Source organism: Sturnira hondurensis, unplaced genomic scaffold (assembly GCF_014824575.4).
Source record: "Sturnira hondurensis isolate 20B ecotype Veracruz unplaced genomic scaffold, ASM1482457v3 Scaffold0001020, whole genome shotgun sequence".
Taxonomy (NCBI): domain Eukaryota; kingdom Metazoa; phylum Chordata; class Mammalia; order Chiroptera; family Phyllostomidae; genus Sturnira; species Sturnira hondurensis.
Window position 1 is genome coordinate 415,483 of NW_028073651.1, and position 16,200 is coordinate 431,682.

The 16,200-nt window shown below is 65.1% G+C and overlaps 2 protein-coding genes across 3 annotated transcripts in view; one reads left to right on the plus strand and one right to left on the minus strand.

Moving 5' to 3' along the window:
* PPP1R37 (protein phosphatase 1 regulatory subunit 37) overlaps positions 1-3,875 on the plus strand; it is a 36,959-nt gene extending 33,084 nt beyond the window's left edge. Inside the window, exons 8-13 of the mRNA XM_037058376.1 lie at positions 846-958; positions 1,483-1,624; positions 1,723-1,889; positions 2,004-2,709; positions 2,973-3,063; positions 3,151-3,875. Of these exons, the coding sequence (XP_036914271.1) occupies positions 846-958; positions 1,483-1,624; positions 1,723-1,889; positions 2,004-2,709; positions 2,973-3,055 (1,211 nt within the window). The 3' untranslated portion in view covers positions 3,056-3,063; positions 3,151-3,875. The remainder of the gene's footprint in view (positions 1-845; positions 959-1,482; positions 1,625-1,722; positions 1,890-2,003; positions 2,710-2,972; positions 3,064-3,150) is intronic.
* Positions 3,876-7,212: 3,337 nt separating this feature from the next.
* NKPD1 (NTPase KAP family P-loop domain containing 1) lies at positions 7,213-14,977 on the minus strand. 2 transcript variants are annotated; one of them, XM_037058402.1, is made up of 5 exons: positions 14,925-14,977; positions 14,036-14,237; positions 12,792-13,250; positions 10,893-11,024; positions 7,213-9,495 (listed from the first exon to the last, which is right to left on the minus strand). In XM_037058402.1, exons 2-5 carry the CDS (start codon positions 14,133-14,135, stop codon positions 7,478-7,480), a joined length of 2,709 nt encoding a protein of 902 aa, XP_036914297.1. In that variant the 5' UTR covers positions 14,136-14,237; positions 14,925-14,977; the 3' UTR covers positions 7,213-7,477. The 2 variants fall into 2 exon arrangements, with proteins under 2 accessions (XP_036914297.1, XP_036914286.1); XM_037058391.1 differs by lacking the exon at positions 12,792-13,250.
* Between the last annotated feature and the right edge of the window lie 1,223 nt (positions 14,978-16,200).

The window sequence follows — 16,200 nt, forward strand, 5'->3', positions numbered from 1 at the left end:
AGGAGGGGCCGCTCAGTGGAGGCAGAGGATGAGGTGAGATGTCGAACAAACGGTTAAAGTAATTACTGTCTGGGACAAGAGCCCTGAAGGCAACAGGGCTGATGAGGGGCAGGGAGGGGGCGTCCAGATGGTGATGGGGAGGCTGAGAAAGGGACTCACGGGCTCTTACGTGGGAAAGGATCCAGGTGGCAGCAAGCACGCAGGCCTGGGGTGGGAACGTCATCCGCAGGCATTTGTGGGGAGAGCGCAGTGAGCCTGGGGAGGGGGTGGTTTGGGAGGGGAAGGGGAATTGTCAGCAGAAGGAATTCAGTTTCCTCCTGGGGGAGGTGCTGTGACTGGCTCACTGCTGGCCAGGGTCCTCTGGCCTCCATGAAGAAGGAGGAGGGGCGTGAGCCAGTGGGGCCGGGCCCAGATGCTGTGTGGACGGACCACCTGCCCGCTGCCCAGCCTGTGGTCTCCGGGCCGGGCTGCGAGACCTCTGTCCTCGGGAAAGACACGGCCGAGATGAACTAGGAGAGTGTGGGGTCTGTCAGGTGGTGAGATGTGCTGTGCAGCCCAACGCAGCAGTGGGCTGCACTGGCTGGGGGGGGACTGCGTGGGCGGGGGGGTGACATTTGAGCAGAGGTCCAGGGGGACAGGGAACACCCCTAGAGGAGTGTTCTGCCTGGGGATCAGGGGAGCAGTGGGCGCCACCAAAGCAGTGGCGGTGGGGCAGGAGAGGGCGGGCTGCAGTCTGGGGGCCAGGCAGGCCGAGGTGAGGTCCAGGGTAGTGGGCCTTCCCATGGACATGTCTCCGGGGGAGGCTCCGGGACCACAGACCAGACTTGCCCCTGGGCCTCCCCCAGGTCTGGCCTACATCTGTGAGGGCCTCAAGGAGCAGAGGAAGGGGCTGGTGACCTTGGTGCTGTGGAACAACCAGCTCACGCACACAGGCATGGCCTTCCTGGGCATGACGCTGGTGAGTGGGGCTGGGTGGGATCGGGGGCGGGGGGGTGGCTGCTGGCACTGCGCCCTCGGCCTTGCTCGTCTGCAGGTTTGGGAACACCTGGTCTGTCCTTTCAGCCCTCGTGGCCTCTCCCTGAGGGGCGGCACCCGTCCCCCGCTGTCTTTGAGTCCAGCCCCGTAGCCCAGCACAGGGCCTTGCACAAGGCGAAAATGTTTTGCACCAGAAGGTAACATTTCTGGAGCCTTTAGAGAGTCTTCGATCTGCTTATTATGCAGAATCTAAAACCCACTGGGTACAAAGGCTCAAACCCGGGTGAGGAATTCCCCAGGGCCAGGCCTGAGCCCAGAGTCTGCCGGTTGCTGGCAGGAGCAGAGGGCAGGCCTGGGCTTGGGAAGTGGACAGGTCATCCGGCACTTGGGGAGACTTACGGATCCAGGTGGGATTCAGCTCCAAGCAGGAGCGTGCTGGCCCCCAGGCCCGCCAACTGCCACAGGGGCGCAGCTGGGGCTTCTGCTCACTCACTACCACTCCTGCAGCCGCACACACAGAGCCTGGAGACGCTGAACCTGGGCCACAACCCCATTGGGAACGAGGGCGTGCGCAACCTCAAGAACGGTCTCATCGCCAACCGCAGTGTGCTGCGCCTCGGCCTGGCCTCCACCAAGCTCACCTGCGAGGGTAGGGCGCGGGGTGGGCGAAGGGGGCTAGGCGGGCTGGGGCGGCGGGCGGCCGGCCGGGCGTGGGCTCGTGGCCAGCCCCTGCGGTCCCCCTCCCAGGCGCGGTGGCGGTGGCGGAGTTCATCGCCGAGAGCCCCCGCCTCCTGAGACTGGACCTTCGGGAGAACGAGATCAAGACGGGCGGGCTCATGGCGCTATCGTTGGCCCTCAAGGTGAACCACTCCCTGCTGCGCCTGGACCTGGACCGCGAGCCCAAGAAGGAGGCGGTGAGCGGGTCTGCGCCGGGTCCCGCAGGCGGGGGCGGGCCACCCTGGGGTTCCGACTGCAGGGCCCGCTGCAGGGACTGCCAGGAGCCCTAGCCAGGCCCGCTCTGCCCACAGGTGAAGAGCTTCATTGAGACACAGAAGGCACTGCTTGCCGAGATCCAGAACGGCTGCAAGCGCAACTTCGTGCTGGCCCGGGAGCAGGAGGAGAAGGAGCAGCGTCTGCAGCTGTCGGCCTCCATGCCGGAGATCACGGTCACCGGGCCACAGCCTGATGAGGAGCCCGCCACCGAGGCGCAGGAGAATGGGGCTCTGGCCCCGGGGCCCAGCCTGGACTCCGACTCCGACTCCGACTCCGAGGGGGACGAGGAGGAGGAGGATGGGGAGAGGGCTGAGGCCCCATGCCCCGCCCTGGGGCCCCCCACGGACTCCCCGGGCCCTGGGGACCCGAGCCCCCCAGGCAGCCCTTCCCCCCCTGCTGAGCAGCGTATTTCCGTGTCCAGCCCTGGCCGAGGCCACAAAGTGTTCGTGGTGACTCGGGTGGAGAGCCCACCCGAGAGAGCAGAGCCCCTCGTGCCGGCCGCTCCTGCTTGTCCTCCCGCCCCACCCGCCTCACCCTCCCCACCCACCTCACCTGCCCTACCGCCAGCTGAGGCCATCAGCACTCGGGACGCAGGGTCATCTGAGCCTCAGCCACAGCCAGAGCCGCCTCAGGCTGGGCCACTGCTGCCCAACGGCCTGAAGCCGGAGTTTGCCCGCGCACTGCCCCCTGAGCCGCCCCCGGGGCCCGAGGCCAAGGCGGGCAGCTGTGGCCTGGAGCACGGTGAGAGGGGCTCTGGGGCGGGTGACTTGGGGCCCTGGGAGCTGGTGGGACCCCTGCCTGTGAGTGGGCTTCGGCTTTTCCTCCTTTAAAGTGGCCTTGTAGGGACGGGGACGAGTGGGACTTGGCCCTCAGTCCCCACCCTGCCTCCCCTGGGTCCTGGGAGCTCTCCCTGGGGGTGGGGGCCCGGCTGCTTCTGCGCCTGCCTGACTGGGGCCACCCGCTGCCCCTCCCACCCTGGCGCCCCCACCCGCCGATGCCTGCAGAACTGAGCTGCTCCAAGAACGAGAAGGAGCTTGAGGAGCTGCTCCTGGAAGCCAGTCAGGAACCTGGGCAGGAGACACTGTGACACTTTAGGTGAGGCGGGGGCTGGCCGGGGGCTGGGGGTGGGGTGGCAGCGGTGCAGGCCCCAGCTCTGACAGCACCCCTTCTCCTCTTCCCAAGTTCCTTTTTTTCTGTCGGTCTTCGATTGAACGGAGGCCAGAGCCATGAGAATCTGCTCACCCTCACCCCCAGCCTTCCTGAGGCCTGGGGCCCCAGGGGTGGGGCCCCTTCTGGGGACCCCTGCCCCCCCACAGCTACACTACACGGGAGCAGGAGCTACTGGGAGCAGCCCTCCCCAGCCTGACTTCAGCACTTGTATCTGTGTGTCCAGCCCCCAGACTCTGGGCCAGAGTGCACAGGACAGGGAGGGGTCTCCGGGGCCGTTGCCCCCCAGCCCCAGCTTTCCTGGAGGGGCCCGCTTTCTTGGAGGGGTGTGCTGGGCCGGCTTTCCCTGTGGAGCCCTTGGTGGCCGTGTGGCACCCCCATCCCCCGTGGCCCCGGGCACAGACAAGGCAGGAGGCGTGGCAAGGGAGGGGGGCTGCCCAGTGGTGGTGGTGGTGGAACTTGGTGGAGCGGCCCCAGACAGGGTGAGGGCCGGTGCGGGTGGGGGATGGGAGCAGAGAATCAGAGCTTTCTTCTTCTTAAGTGCAATAAATCTATCAGGGAGCTGCGTGGGGAGCAGCCAGGGTTCTGGAGACCCTGCTGTCCAGGCCACTGGAAGCTGCCCCCTGAGAGGCACTACAGCCCGGGAGGTGGGGCCGGGGGCGGGCAGAGGGCGGGGGCGGGGCCACTCCTGTCGGTGCAACTCTGTTCACACCTTTTCTAATAAACCAGAGCTGGGTCCACAGTCTGCCTGCTCTGTGGTCGTGCCCACCCTGAGGCAGAGGGGGAGGTGGCAGGTTCTGGGCCCAGGGAGGAGGACGGACAGCAGGCCGAGGGCTCCAGTGTCGAAGCCGCTGCTTGTGCCCAAGGCCACACACACGCACCTAACCCTCTCTCTCACACGCCACAGTCCTCGCCTCCCTCAGAGGGAAGCACCCCGAGCCTTCCCCATCTTCAGCTCTGGGTTCCCAGGGTGGCGATGCAGGGCTCGGGTTCCCTGGTCACTCCCTTCCTGGTCAGCCTGTGGGTGCTGTCCCTGGCTATCCTGGTGGGGGTGTGCCCCCGGGCCCGAGCCAGTGCCACTGAAGCCCCTGGGTGCCGGGGGTGCAGCCAGGGGACTGTGGGGCACTCTGGGTAGTTTGAGCGTCCCCCTTCAGAAAGCGAGAGCCACAGTGGGGAGAGACCTCTGCACCCACCCTTCTCTCCTGCACGGGAGGCTGACACGGGGCGGGGGGAGGCGGCAGGAAGACCACGGGGTCGTGGCATTATGGACACGGAACCCTGGTGCCACTCAGCCCCTGCTCACATTCAGGAACCGGTCCCTGGCTGCCTGAGTGTCTTCAGTCATTGGCAGCCACGTGTGTGTCCTGATTTGGGGGAAGGCCTCCAGAAAGCCCTGGACACAGCCCCTGGCACCTGCCCAAGTCACCCCACGGAGCTGGGGCCACAGAACCGGGTTCCAGTCCTGAGTGCTGGGTAGCGGCGTCCTCCAGCCAGTGCCCCCCATGCTGGGTGTGCAGTGGGGGTGGGACGAGCCCTCCAGGCTGGGGAGCCACAGCCCTTTGCCAGGTCGGGTCTCTGTGTACAGTGCCAGCCCCCCCTCCACACCACCCCCACTTACATCAACCCAGCTGTGGTCAGTTCCAGTTGTCACCCATTGGGGAGTAAGAATCAACTCCTTCGGGGGCTTTCAGCCCTTAGCACAGCACGGTGTGGACTCATCCATTCCCTTTGTGACCCCTGCCACCACCTCCAGGCTGGTGACTAATGGGCCGGGCTGGGGGACAGGGGACCTCAGCTTCTCTGTCCTGCTGAGATTGGCTCAGGGTGAGAAACTTGATCTTTCCAGCCATTCAGGGTTGAACCCTGTCCCCACCTCCCCCCGCACAAAATGATGTGACATCCTAACCCCCAGGACCTCAGACTGGGACCTTCGGAAACAGGTCTTCACAGAGGTCATTGTGTTAAAATGAGGCGATAGGGCAGGCTCTAATCCAGTGACTGGTGTCCTTATAAAAGGGGAAAATGGGGCCCTGGCTGGTGCAGCTCAGTGGATTGAGTGCCAGCCTGTGAACCAAAGGGTCACCCATTTAATTCCCCGTCAGGGCACAGGCCTTGGTTGCAGGCCAGGTCCCCAGTAGGGGGCGCGCAAGAGGCAACCACAGTTGATGTTGCTCTGCCTTCCTTCCCTTCTCTCTAAAAGTAAATAACATTTTTTTAAAGAGGGGGGAAATGGGGACAGAGACAGATGTGCAAGGCAGGAAGGTGACGTGAAGACACAGGGAAGGCCGTGTGAAGATGGGCCCCTGGAGTGATGGCAGCCGCAAGCCAAAGGACGCCAGGTTGCCAGGGCAGTGCTGGAAGCCGGCAGAGGCCAGGGAGGTGCCCCTGTGGGTCTCCAAAGGCACGGGGCTCTGCTGACACCTCGGTTTCACACTTTTAGCACCCAGTATGACAGGTTATGTGTCTGTGCTCAGCCAGTTTGTGGGCTCCTGATGTTCTGACTTTGGGGAGCCCTGCATCTCGGGGTGGGCTCCCTTCGCCTTCGGCCACCCAGCACCACTGTGGCTCCTGAAGACACAGACACACACAGTCTGTGCGGGGCCTGACGTCGCATCCAGTCTCAAAGACATCAGTGCCCTGATCGGGCGTTTATGTCCACCACATGGGTGTTCAGAATGGCAGGCAGCTCTTCCCCAGTGACCCGCAGACCCAGGCCCCTCCCCCTTGCAGCTCTGCCACCCGCTGGGGCCTCAGGGTCCCTGCATCCAGCGGGCAGATGGGGGAGCAGAGTAGAGAAGGCAAACCCGCTGCCCAGCTTGTTGCCCAGGGGGGGGGGGGCAAGGGACACGTCACTTCCACTCCCTTTTTGCTGGTGAGGACCAGCCCCACGGGTGCAAATTCCAGCAAAAGCTCCAGAGGGGACGGGATCCTGGTGCCCGGGGAGCCCACTCGGGCATGGGCAGCCACTCCGACACCCTGTTTGGTTCAGCGTTTTCACCGTCTCTCTAGCTTTGCCAGGCACGCACAGTGTAAGCTACGGTGTCATGAGAACCCGTGTGCCTCCCTTCAAGGGGGCTTCATTGGTGGGTGGGCTCCCCCTGCTGTTGGGAACCTTTCCCAGCAGGTCCAGGTTACTCCACCGGCTTGGCCGCGCCAGGAGTGAAAAAAACGGCACCTCAACCCTGGCATCTCCTGCCACAGTGGAAGGCGGGCTCTGCCCTGCACATGCCATGGCACTACCCCTGGGCAGGGGCCCTGGGAGGTGGCGCCCAACCTTGAAGCTAAGGAATGAGGTCAGCACCCCAACAGGCTGCAAGGCGGGACGGTGGGTGCCTTCAAAGAGTTTGGGCTCAGTCTGGGCCTCAGGGCCCTGGCTCAGCAGTCATGCCCTGTTGGTCCTCCCTGGCACCCTGGACTGGGCCAGGCATACCACGGGCCTGAGCATGTGGCTACGTGACCAATGAGTGGACGGGAAGCTGCCCCAGGAGGTGACATTTCATTCTAGGTCTCTGTCCAACCAATGGGAGGGGAAGGTGGTGCCAGACAGGCAGAGTCCAGCCCTGGCTCTGTGACCTAGGTGTGCCCCCAGCTCTGCTCAGTGTCCCTGACCTCACCAAGGGGCTCATCAAGTGGTCCTAAGGCGGCCTCCCCTGGACAGTTAACTTATCCAGGGAGGCAGCGCTTCCCACCCAGCTGGTTGAGATGCCAGGGAGGCCTAATTAATGAATTACGCTGGGGGCAGAGCCACACTGCAACTGGAGTAGCCTGCTGAGGTCACCTCAGACACCACCCTCAAAAACTCCAGCTCTTGCCCTGCCCACCGAGGGGCGGGGTTAGGGACCTCGGACAAGGACCCGGATCCCCAGAGGCCTGGGCACTGCATCACCTCAGTAACGCAAGGCAACACATCCGTCCATCATCTGCCTGCCTGGGCCTCGCCCACACCCCCGCCGCCCCACCCCCCTGCCCTGGGGACACCAGCCATGAGGTTGCCGGCCAACCTGCTGACTCCCTGGGCAGGAAATGGGCTTGGCACAACAGGGCCTAAAGACCAATCTAAGGCTTTCACACCTTCGTTTATTGCACTTGAACTTGAGTTTCTTAGTGGTCCTTTAGCACCTCTTTCTGACACTGGTGTTATTGTCAGCCACTGCCAACAGCTCTTGCCAGCTCGCAGATTCACCAGGGTAATGTAGCCAGCACCAGCCTCGTTCCCAACACGACGCTGGGCCTCGTCCCCTACAAGTGTCCTCCCCTGGGTAGAAGGGGCGCTGTTGCCTCCTGCTGGTCCCAGAGTCCATCCAAGGCACCCCTGGGTTGGATTCCCTAAAGCGCAGGGCACTCAAGCCACTGGTCTCGGCTTACTCCGGTGGGTCAAGTCTTGGGAGTGGGGGGTTTCGCTGAAGGGGTGGGGGACTTCACTGCAGGCGTAGGGGGCTTCGCTGGCCCGTGGAGGATTGTGACCCGCAGAGTGGCCTGACCGGACGGCCCCAGGGCTCTGGTCCACTCTCTGGGTCCCGTGGGCAGCCTGGGAGGTGTGGTTGGCTCGGGAGTGAGGGGTTTCGCTGCGGGAGGGGCTGGCCTGCGCAGGGCTTCGCGCCGGAGAGTGGCCTGACTGGGCCGCCCCAGGGCTCCGGTCAGCTCCACTAGCCGCGCCGTCAGCCCGGGAGGCATGGTTGGCTCCCTGAGCAGCGCGGGGGGCGTCGCCCGCTGGGGATTTGGGCGGGCTGGGCGGCTTTAGCGTACTGACAGCCCGGATGAGGCCCATACGACGGCGGATGGAGTGGTCCAGGTTGACCGTACAGCGCAGCAGGGTCTGCGCCTCAGCCACAGAGAAGGGGAAGTCCTCGCTCAGGAAGCGCTGAAAGAGCTCGGGGTCACCGTCCAGATCGAGCACGTTGTGCAAGGGCTTGGTCATGGTGTGCAGTTCCTGGCAGTTATCGCGGAACACGTCCCAGAGGCGCGCGTGGGCCTCCGGGGCGCCCCCGGCCTGTTGCCGGTCCTCTAGACACTGCAGAGCCCAGCTGAGGCGGCAGGGCCACTGGTTGGCGAGCACGACCCAGGCCACGGCCTGGCGCGGCGTGGGGCCGCCGAAGTTCCGCTGCTGTTGCTGCAGCAGGCGCACGGTGATGGGCACGGTGTTGACGATACGCCGCATGGACACCAAGTTGTCGGCCACGTACTCGTAGAGGCAGTCCCGGTCGTCGTGCAGGCAGAAGAGCGCCTCTCGGATGCGGCGCGCGGCCTCGGCGTCTATGTGGCTCTGCGTCAGCCGGGCCCCCTCCTGCATCTCCACCGCCAGCAGCTGAGAGCCCTCGTCGGCGCCGGGGCTCCCCGGCCGCAGCTGGTGCGCCATCTCGCGGTACAGCAGGTCGTCGCGGCTCTGCACGGCGTCGTGCAGGAACTGCAGCTTGGTGCGGCGGCCCATGATGGGCACGGAGAAGGGCAGCGTGACGGTGCGGTTGAGGAAGAGGTAGCCGTTGTCCGCCGTGCCCTTCATGCAGCCAGCGCACTCGAGGCACGCGGCCATGATGCTGGGGTCCACCACCAGGATGAAGATGAAGGGCGCGTGGCTGTCGGACAACAGGGTGTTGATGGCGTTGAGCACGCCCACCACGTTCTCCGAGCGGCACGTGTCCAGCCCCGTGATCTCGAGCACGATGCGCAGCCGGCACCGCTGGTAGATCTCCATGAAGCACAGGAAGCTGGTCACCAGCTCCACCTCCTTTTTCACCTCGCCCATGAAACCCAGCTGGCTGCCGAACTTCTCCTGCGACACGAGCTGCTCGATCTTTTTGCGCTGGCTCACGAACAGGTGCTTGCCCACCGAGTACACGGCCATGAGCAGGCCCGAGCCTGACAGCGTGGTGGCTGCGCCGCCGAACACCCGCAGCACGTGGTTGTCGGTGCTACTGTGGCTCAGCGCGTGGGCGCCCAGCGACAGGTAGAGCAGGGCTACGCCGAAGCCCAGCGCCACCAGCAGGGCCACCAGCGCCAGGCACACGCGGCGCCGGCAGTGCCACTCGCGCTGGCGGAAGCCCTTCGTCGTCATCGCCTTGTTGCCCAGCACCGAGTACACGCTGAAGGGCAGAGCGCCGTAGTGGTGGCGGATGCCCTCGCACAGCGTGGTCACCAGGCCGGCCCACAGCTTGTCCGAGCCCTCGTACTCCCAGGCGCTGAAGCGGATGAAGAGGAATTTCACATTCTTGCGCCGCAGGTGCACCTCGGTGATGATCGGCTGCATGAACACCAGGTACCACAGCAGCTGCGGGAAGCCCCAGCGGCTCACGGACCGCGGCCGCCACTGCACGCGCTGCAGCTCCTCCGCCTCGCGCTGCGCCGCCTCCTGCTCCATCAGCGCTGTGGGAACGGAGGGCGCCGGGGTTGGTGAGGGACCACCCGGGCGGGGCTCGGGCTCCGGGCGGAGCTCGGACCTGGGCTCCTCGGGTCTGGGGGCGGGGCTCTGGCTCGGGGCGGGGCTCCGACCTGGGGGCGGGGCTAGGGCAGGGGCCGGTCCCGGTAGTGCGAGTGCGAGGGAAACAGCTGGGGGAGGTGTGTAAAGTGCGGAAGGAAAGGCCTGAAACCAGGCTTGGGCCCGGAAAGGTCCGAGGGTAAAGGTTGAAGGTCAAGGGTATACAGAAGCAGAGCCCCCAGAGGAAGAGGAAGCGAAAGGCTGGGGAAGGCTCCAGGGGGTGAAAGAATTGATATGAGGTTCTGAGGAAGACAAATGTTGGGCAGCAAGGGTACAGCCTTCATCTGAGTTTCCTGGCTTACTACTCCTCCTCCTGCAGCTCTCAGCTTAGCTGCCTCCTCCTCCAGGGAGCGCTCTCTGATTCCCCGGCTGGATTAGGCACCCCATGGCTCTCCCCACACCCTCGCTCACCCACTCTGAATTGTGACTGGGGACAGGTGCGTCTCCCTCTCTGAACTGTGAGCCCTTGAAGGACAGGGCCCTGGTTGTCTTGGTCACCAAGGAAGTGCTGGGGGAATGTTTGAAAGCTGGATCATGAGAGGCTGGGGGCGGGACCTGCCTACAATGAGGTTAGTGAATGAATGAATGAATGGGAATGTGTGGAGTCACCTAGCACAGAGTAGGCACTCCATTCGTCCTCTCTCTTTCCTTAGGGCCAGATCTCTTCTCCTCCCAGGCCCCTGCGTGTGAGTCTGGGACAACACGGGGCAGACGTGGGCTTGGTTAGCAGGCGCTCACGGGGCCTGGGCACATGGAGGTGAGTCGCCTCCGGCCCTCCTGGCCGCAGCTGGGGCTGGGGGCTGAGCACTAGCAGGGTTTGAAAGCAGGTGTGCGCTGTCTCGGGTCCTGACCAGGTTTCAGCCCAGGTCTTCAGGTAACACCTGTCTGCAGGGCTGGTGTGGGCACTGGGCCCTGGGCCAGAGCTGAGGAGAAGGGATGGGTCTGGGGCCAGGGAGGGGAACAGGAACCTGCAGCCCCTCTGAAGAAGTTGGCCTCCCTCTCCAGGGTGCTGGGAAGCTTTTGAGCAGAACGACAGGGACAGACACGTATTTTAGAAAGACTCCTTGGAGAGTGTTTGGCAGAGGGGGGTGAGACTGGAGGCCAGGAGGCCAGAGCGGAAACTGGAGCAGGGACCTAAGGGCACAGGCTGTGGGCATGACGAGGAGGCACCTGCTTAGAGCTGAGTGAGGGGCATCTGGCCTGAGGCAGGCTGAACTCAGGGGCAAGTGGATCTCGGGGAAGCCTGGGGCCGAGCAGGGACCAGAGGCTCCGTGCCAACACTCACCGGTGATCTTGTCCAGCATGAGGTGCAGACGGCAGCCAAAGGGGGCATAGAAACCCACGGTCACGGGCACAGGCACGTGGCAGAGGGTCTTGGCCAGGCAGCTGCAGTAGACATCATCCTCTGTCAGGATGTCTGGGGGCCAGGGTTGAGGGGGGGGGCAGAGGTGGGGAAACTGAGTCAACGAGGCTGGCCGGGCACCACCCTCCTCCCACCCCACTCCCCGCCGTCCAGAGCACCCTCTCTCGGCCTCTCCCTGCAGCAACAGCATCCCCCTCCCGGAGGTGAGTCAGACCAGACCTCGGGTGGACAGAGGTTTTTCTGTGGCCACAGGCTGCCCAGGATGAGCTGACCCCAGAGTCACCAGGCGAAGGCTGGGAAGCTAGACTCCCCTGGCCCTGACCCACAGACCTGTGACAACTTGGCTGCCCTGGTCTTCAGTCACCAGTCTCAGCCACCAGCCCAGTATCCCCCTGAGAAAAATCCTGTGACCCTTTCTTGCGACTCAAGGCCCTTGGATGCGTGAGGCTCTCACACTCTGAGTTTCAGCTCCTGCCTGCTCTATTAGCCTGGCTTCTGCGTGGACAGGGCTGCCGTGACCAGATTCTTGTCCACCCTGACCCTGACCTCTCTTTCTCCCCTTGACCCCATGCCCGCAGTCACTAAGCCTGCCCTGTGCTCAGCACACCTGCCTTGTGGTCCCCGCCCTGTCAACCCTCCTGCAGGACCCAGGCAGAGGCAGCCGCTGGGAGTGGGGCGGCAGAGACACCGGGGGCAGGGGAACCAAAGGACCCAGCCAGAGATGGGCCCTCTACCCTGCCGTGGTCTGGAATGGCCATTTCAGACACAGATTTGGGGTTAGGTCCTGGTGCCACACGCAAGCACCTAGAGTTGGGCACCAGAAAGGCAGGGCTCTGTCATGTTGGGTTTTTTTGGGGGGGGTCGTAGGTCCCATCTTTTAGAGAGGTCTGTGGGCTGCAGGGCCCTTCCCTTGCCAAGGGCCCAGCCTGGGCCTGGAGGCTCAGCAGGGAGGGTCAGAGGGGGACCTGTAACCAGGGCGGACGAGGGGTCAGCCTCCCCTCACTCAGCCCCCACTTGTCTGTGTGGTTGAGCATTGTGCCCCAGAGACTCCGTGACACAGCTGCTCCCGACCTGCAGCCCCAGTCCCTGCTCAGCCATCGCCCTGTTTTCTAACCAGAGCTGGCAACCAGCTACCTGTCACCACCTCCCTCCCAGGCGGGGCCACCAGCACCTCTGGCCTGGACGCCCGCGTTCGCCCTCGCCGCCCACGGTCCCTTCTCCTGCTTCATCCTCAGTTGGCTCCCGCCCCGTCCACCCTCTGAACCATCCGCCCTGAGAGGGCAGCAGTCCATCTGTCCACTCCCTGTGCACCCCCAGCCCCCCCAGAGCAGAGCCTGGCACCCTCTCGGGGCTTAATACCTAGTCAGCAAATGAATCAACGTAGCAATAACGAACGGCCAGCCCCCTCCCATGCTGCAAAGCTCTCTCCTCTGCCCCCCCCACCCCAACCTCCTGCTGCAGCTGCTCGCTTGACCGTCTGCCCCACACCAGAGCTGGCCAGCAAGCTCCTCAGCCCTGCCCTACGCCCTCTCTGGCCCGTTGGGCCAGGCAGGGAGAGCCCGGGAGACGCAAAGCAGAGCAAGGGAGTCAGTCAGCCAAGGAATCGGCCGGCCCCTGGCCAGCCCAAGATGGAGGCACCATGGACAGGCCCAGCCTGGGAGCCTCAGATCCCAACAGGTGAAGCAGAGTGGCTGACCCAGGCCCAGGGTCAGGGATGAGCGCCCTCGCAGACAGGGATGGGGGGGGGGGCAGGCCCCAGGCCCAGGCGGGAAGCGAGGCGGCAGGGACGGAGCCCCCGGGGCAGGCGGGCGGGGTGAGCACCGGAGCTGTAGGAGGTGAAGGGGCCGCAGGATGCCCCTGGGACCGGCAGGGACGGGGTGCCCGTGGGCCTGCCGGGCTGCGGGACGGCGCCAGTCGCGGAGGGCAGGGCTGGGCAGCTGCTGGTCGTGGCGGGCGCCGAGGTGGGTGCAGTGGGCGGCTGGGGGGCGCAGGCCAGTCCCAGGGGGGCAGTGGTGGCTGAAGGCGCTCCCTTCTGGGCGCTGGGGCCGGGGCAGAGACGCTGCCGCAGGGGGCTGGGGGCCGGGGGCTGGGGCTGCCACTGTTGCTGCCGCCGCCGCTGCTGCTGCTGCTGCTGCTGCTGCAGGAGAGGGGGCTGGGGGCCCCGGCGACAGCCCCAGACAACCCCCTGCTGGCTGTGGTAGGCCAGCTGCGGCCGCACCTGGGAGGGCTGCGGACAGGGCCTGTAGGCCGCTGGGTCATGGCACCACTGGTCACAGCGTCCTGGAAGGAAGGAAGTGGGGGTGACTGGGCCTGGGCCCCTGACCCCTGCGGCCACCGGCAGGAGCCAGGCGGGGTCTTGGGATCAAGAGGCTGCTGATTTTCAGCCAAGGCCCAGGAGACATCTGAGAGACAATGAGGAGGGGGTGTGGCCTCTGTGTCCCCAAGGGTCGGGGGCTTTAGCTGGACGAGGGGCTGAACTCCAGAGCTCCTGTCACCCCACACTTCTCGGTCCCCAAGGGTCCCCCCCTGTGGGGTGACAGGAAGCCATGTGGAGCTGACCCTGGGTTGGTCCAGAGGAGGCCAGAGTGACAGGAGAGAGCGGTGGAGAGGGGACAGGGCAGGGACGGGGAAGGCGGGGAGAGGGGTGGGGTGGGAGCCTGGCACCCAGGCTCCAGCCAGGCTGGTGAGAAGGGGGATAGGTCACTCCAGGAAGTTGGTCCCCGCCTCATTCACATTCAGTTGGAAGGAGGTCGCTTCTCTCTCTCTCCCTCCCACCACACGGCCCCTCTAGGTGGTCCCCACGGGCCTGGTGATTTGGGGAGTGAGGATTCTTCCCACGCTGGGGGAAGGGGCAGGCCAGGTGGGCCTCCTTTGCTGACATCCCCAGCCCAGGCTCCCATCTCGGAGCCGCCCTGTGGTCCCCCTGCCACCACCGCACCTGCAGAAGCCTCTACAGGGCAACGGGGGCAACTTCTCTTCTGGGGTCCGGGCTTCTCCCACTCCACCATCCACTCAGCGGCCCCCCTTCTCCCTGCCAGGACCCCCCCTCCAAACTGAATGCCTACCTTTTTTGTGCCCCAACTCCGGGTCCAAGAAGTAGCTCTCGGGGCAGCCCCGGGGGGGCAGCATGCCCTTGGCAGAGTGGACAGTGCAGTGCTGGTGCATGGTGGTGGGGGGCCCTGCTCCGGGGCGCAGAGGATGCGCAAAGTGCCCGGCCCCTTTGGGCACGGGCAGCAAGAGCCCGCTTCCGGGACAGCCGCCTGTGACCTAGGACAGGTGAGAGACCCACCCCAGATGCTGAGTCCCGGGTCACCCAGGTCACCCGGTGGAGGGGCAGAGGTGCCCTTCAGAACCTGGGGGGAGGGGTTGCCAGGCGGAGGACGGAGAGGGGTTGGGGGTGGGGGCTGACTTGGGGTGGGTGAGATTTTCAAGGGTCAGTGATGGGGTATTTGAGAGGCTCTGGGGGGTCTCCAAGAGGCCAGGGCTACGGAGGGTGCTGAGCAGATGTAGGCGGGGGAACCTTGGGAGCTGGCGGGGGGGCTGGGAAAAACTAGGGGAGAACTGAGTATGAGGGGTACGCGCCGTGGGAGGTGGGGGCTGGCGCCAGCTGAGGGACGAGAACCCAGTGCGCGGAGAGGGGCGGGGCGGGAGCGTGGAATGGCTGAACCTGAGGGCTGGGTCCACCTGAGACTGAACAAGGGGCTGGAGGGAGGGGAATTCCCGGGGCGCAAATGCAAGCGGGAAGCTCCATCGGGCAGAGACTGGGCCAACTCTGGGAGAGATGGGTGCTCTGCGTTAAAATGGGAGGCGCCGAGAGCAGAAGTGAGGGAGGGGTGCTGTTTGGGGGTGGGCGGAGGAAACGGGGGTGAAAATTGGGACTCGATGAGGGTGGGGGGCGAGGCGTGTGGCCCCTGCCCGCTGCCCCCCGCCCCCCCGACCTGGGGTCCCCCGTACCTGATGGCAGCTCCCTGCCGGGACACCAAGCGCCGTGCCAGCCCCGCCGCCCAATGGTGAGAGGCCAGGAGGTGGGAATGGAGCGGCCCGACCGGTTTGCCCGCCCAGTCCCCCCGCCTCTTCCCCCAGCTTGCCAGCCCCATCCCGGTACTCTCTGCTCTCGAGGACTGTGGGGGCAGTACCTGAGGTCAGGGATGGAGGTGGCCGGCCACGGTGCTGCGTGTGTGGGGCCAGCCCTGGGCATTTCTGTCGTGGGGAGGGAGGAAGCCAGGGCAGGGACCGATCCCAGGCCAAGCCGAGATGCAATCCTGGATTCGGATGCCAGTTCCTGCAGGGTCCAGCTGTGTGACCTTGGGCGAGTGACTTCACCTCCCTGAGCCTCGGCTTCCTCATTGCTGAGTGGGCTGGTGTTGGTGCCTACCTCCAGTGGCTGTTGGGAGGAGTCCCCAGAGCAGAGCGGGACACATAGTAATGAGGCAGCGAACACGCTGGGGGGACTGACTGACCCATTTTCTGGGCTGCTTTAAATGCCTCTCCTGTAATGACAGCGACGACGACACAGGCCATGGAGCCTTGGGGGGCCCCCCTGCGGCGTGCACGCATCCCTACACTCGCCCCATTCCTGCTCATCACGCCTGGCAGGGGTTGGGATGCTCACTTGGTGGTTGCGTCCCTTGCGGGGTCACATGGTGGGGCTTTGAAAGTAGGCTCAGTGGCTTGTGCCAGGGCTCTGCCTCCTGCCTGCTGGTAGGTGTGTGTGGGGGGGTGCCCTCTGCCCTCTGGGGTCCTGCTCCCTGCACTACCAAACAGTGGCAGCCAGGGACCCTGGGGACTGGATGGGGATGGGGAAGCAACCGTGGAACAGCACCCAGGACAACGGGGTTCGGGACAGAGAAGGCAACCCGCCTGCCCTGCAGGACGGCCCCCCCAGAGGGTGACCAAACACTGACCCTGCCCTCCTCCGGAGCCTGGCTGTCCCTCCGTCCCCAGGCCTTCAAGTTGCTCCTTCCTGTCTTCCAATTCTGCATGCTGTTCCAGTAAGGGGTGGGTCTGTGTGCGGGGGCGCTCCAGGGTGAACCCCCTAAGCTTCTCAGAGGCTGGCCCATACACACACACACATACACACAGATTCAGCTGAGTAATTGTGGTTCCCTGGAGGGTCCTGGCTAGCCTGCGCCGGAGGGCGGGGCGGCCTAGTGTGTACAAAGGCGTGGAGGCAGGCCAGGGAATGCGGCGCTTGGTGTGTGGGCCGGGGCAGGGCCCAGCAGCATGCCTG

What these genes read in the sequence shown, in the direction of transcription:
- NKPD1 (XM_037058402.1), bottom strand. Translation starts at nt 14,135, where the DNA reads ATGCACCAGCACTGCACTGTCCACTCTGCCAAGGGCATGCTGCCCCCC. An exon ending in GGAGTTGGGGCACAAAAAAG is followed by an intron (nt 13,251 to 14,035) that starts GTAGGCATTCAG and finishes CCTTCCTTCCAG; the next exon opens with GACGCTGTGACCAGTGGTGC. An exon ending in CTTCACCTCCTACAGCTCCG is followed by an intron (nt 11,025 to 12,791) that starts GTGCTCACCCCG and finishes CCTGGCCCCCAG; the next exon opens with ACATCCTGACAGAGGATGAT.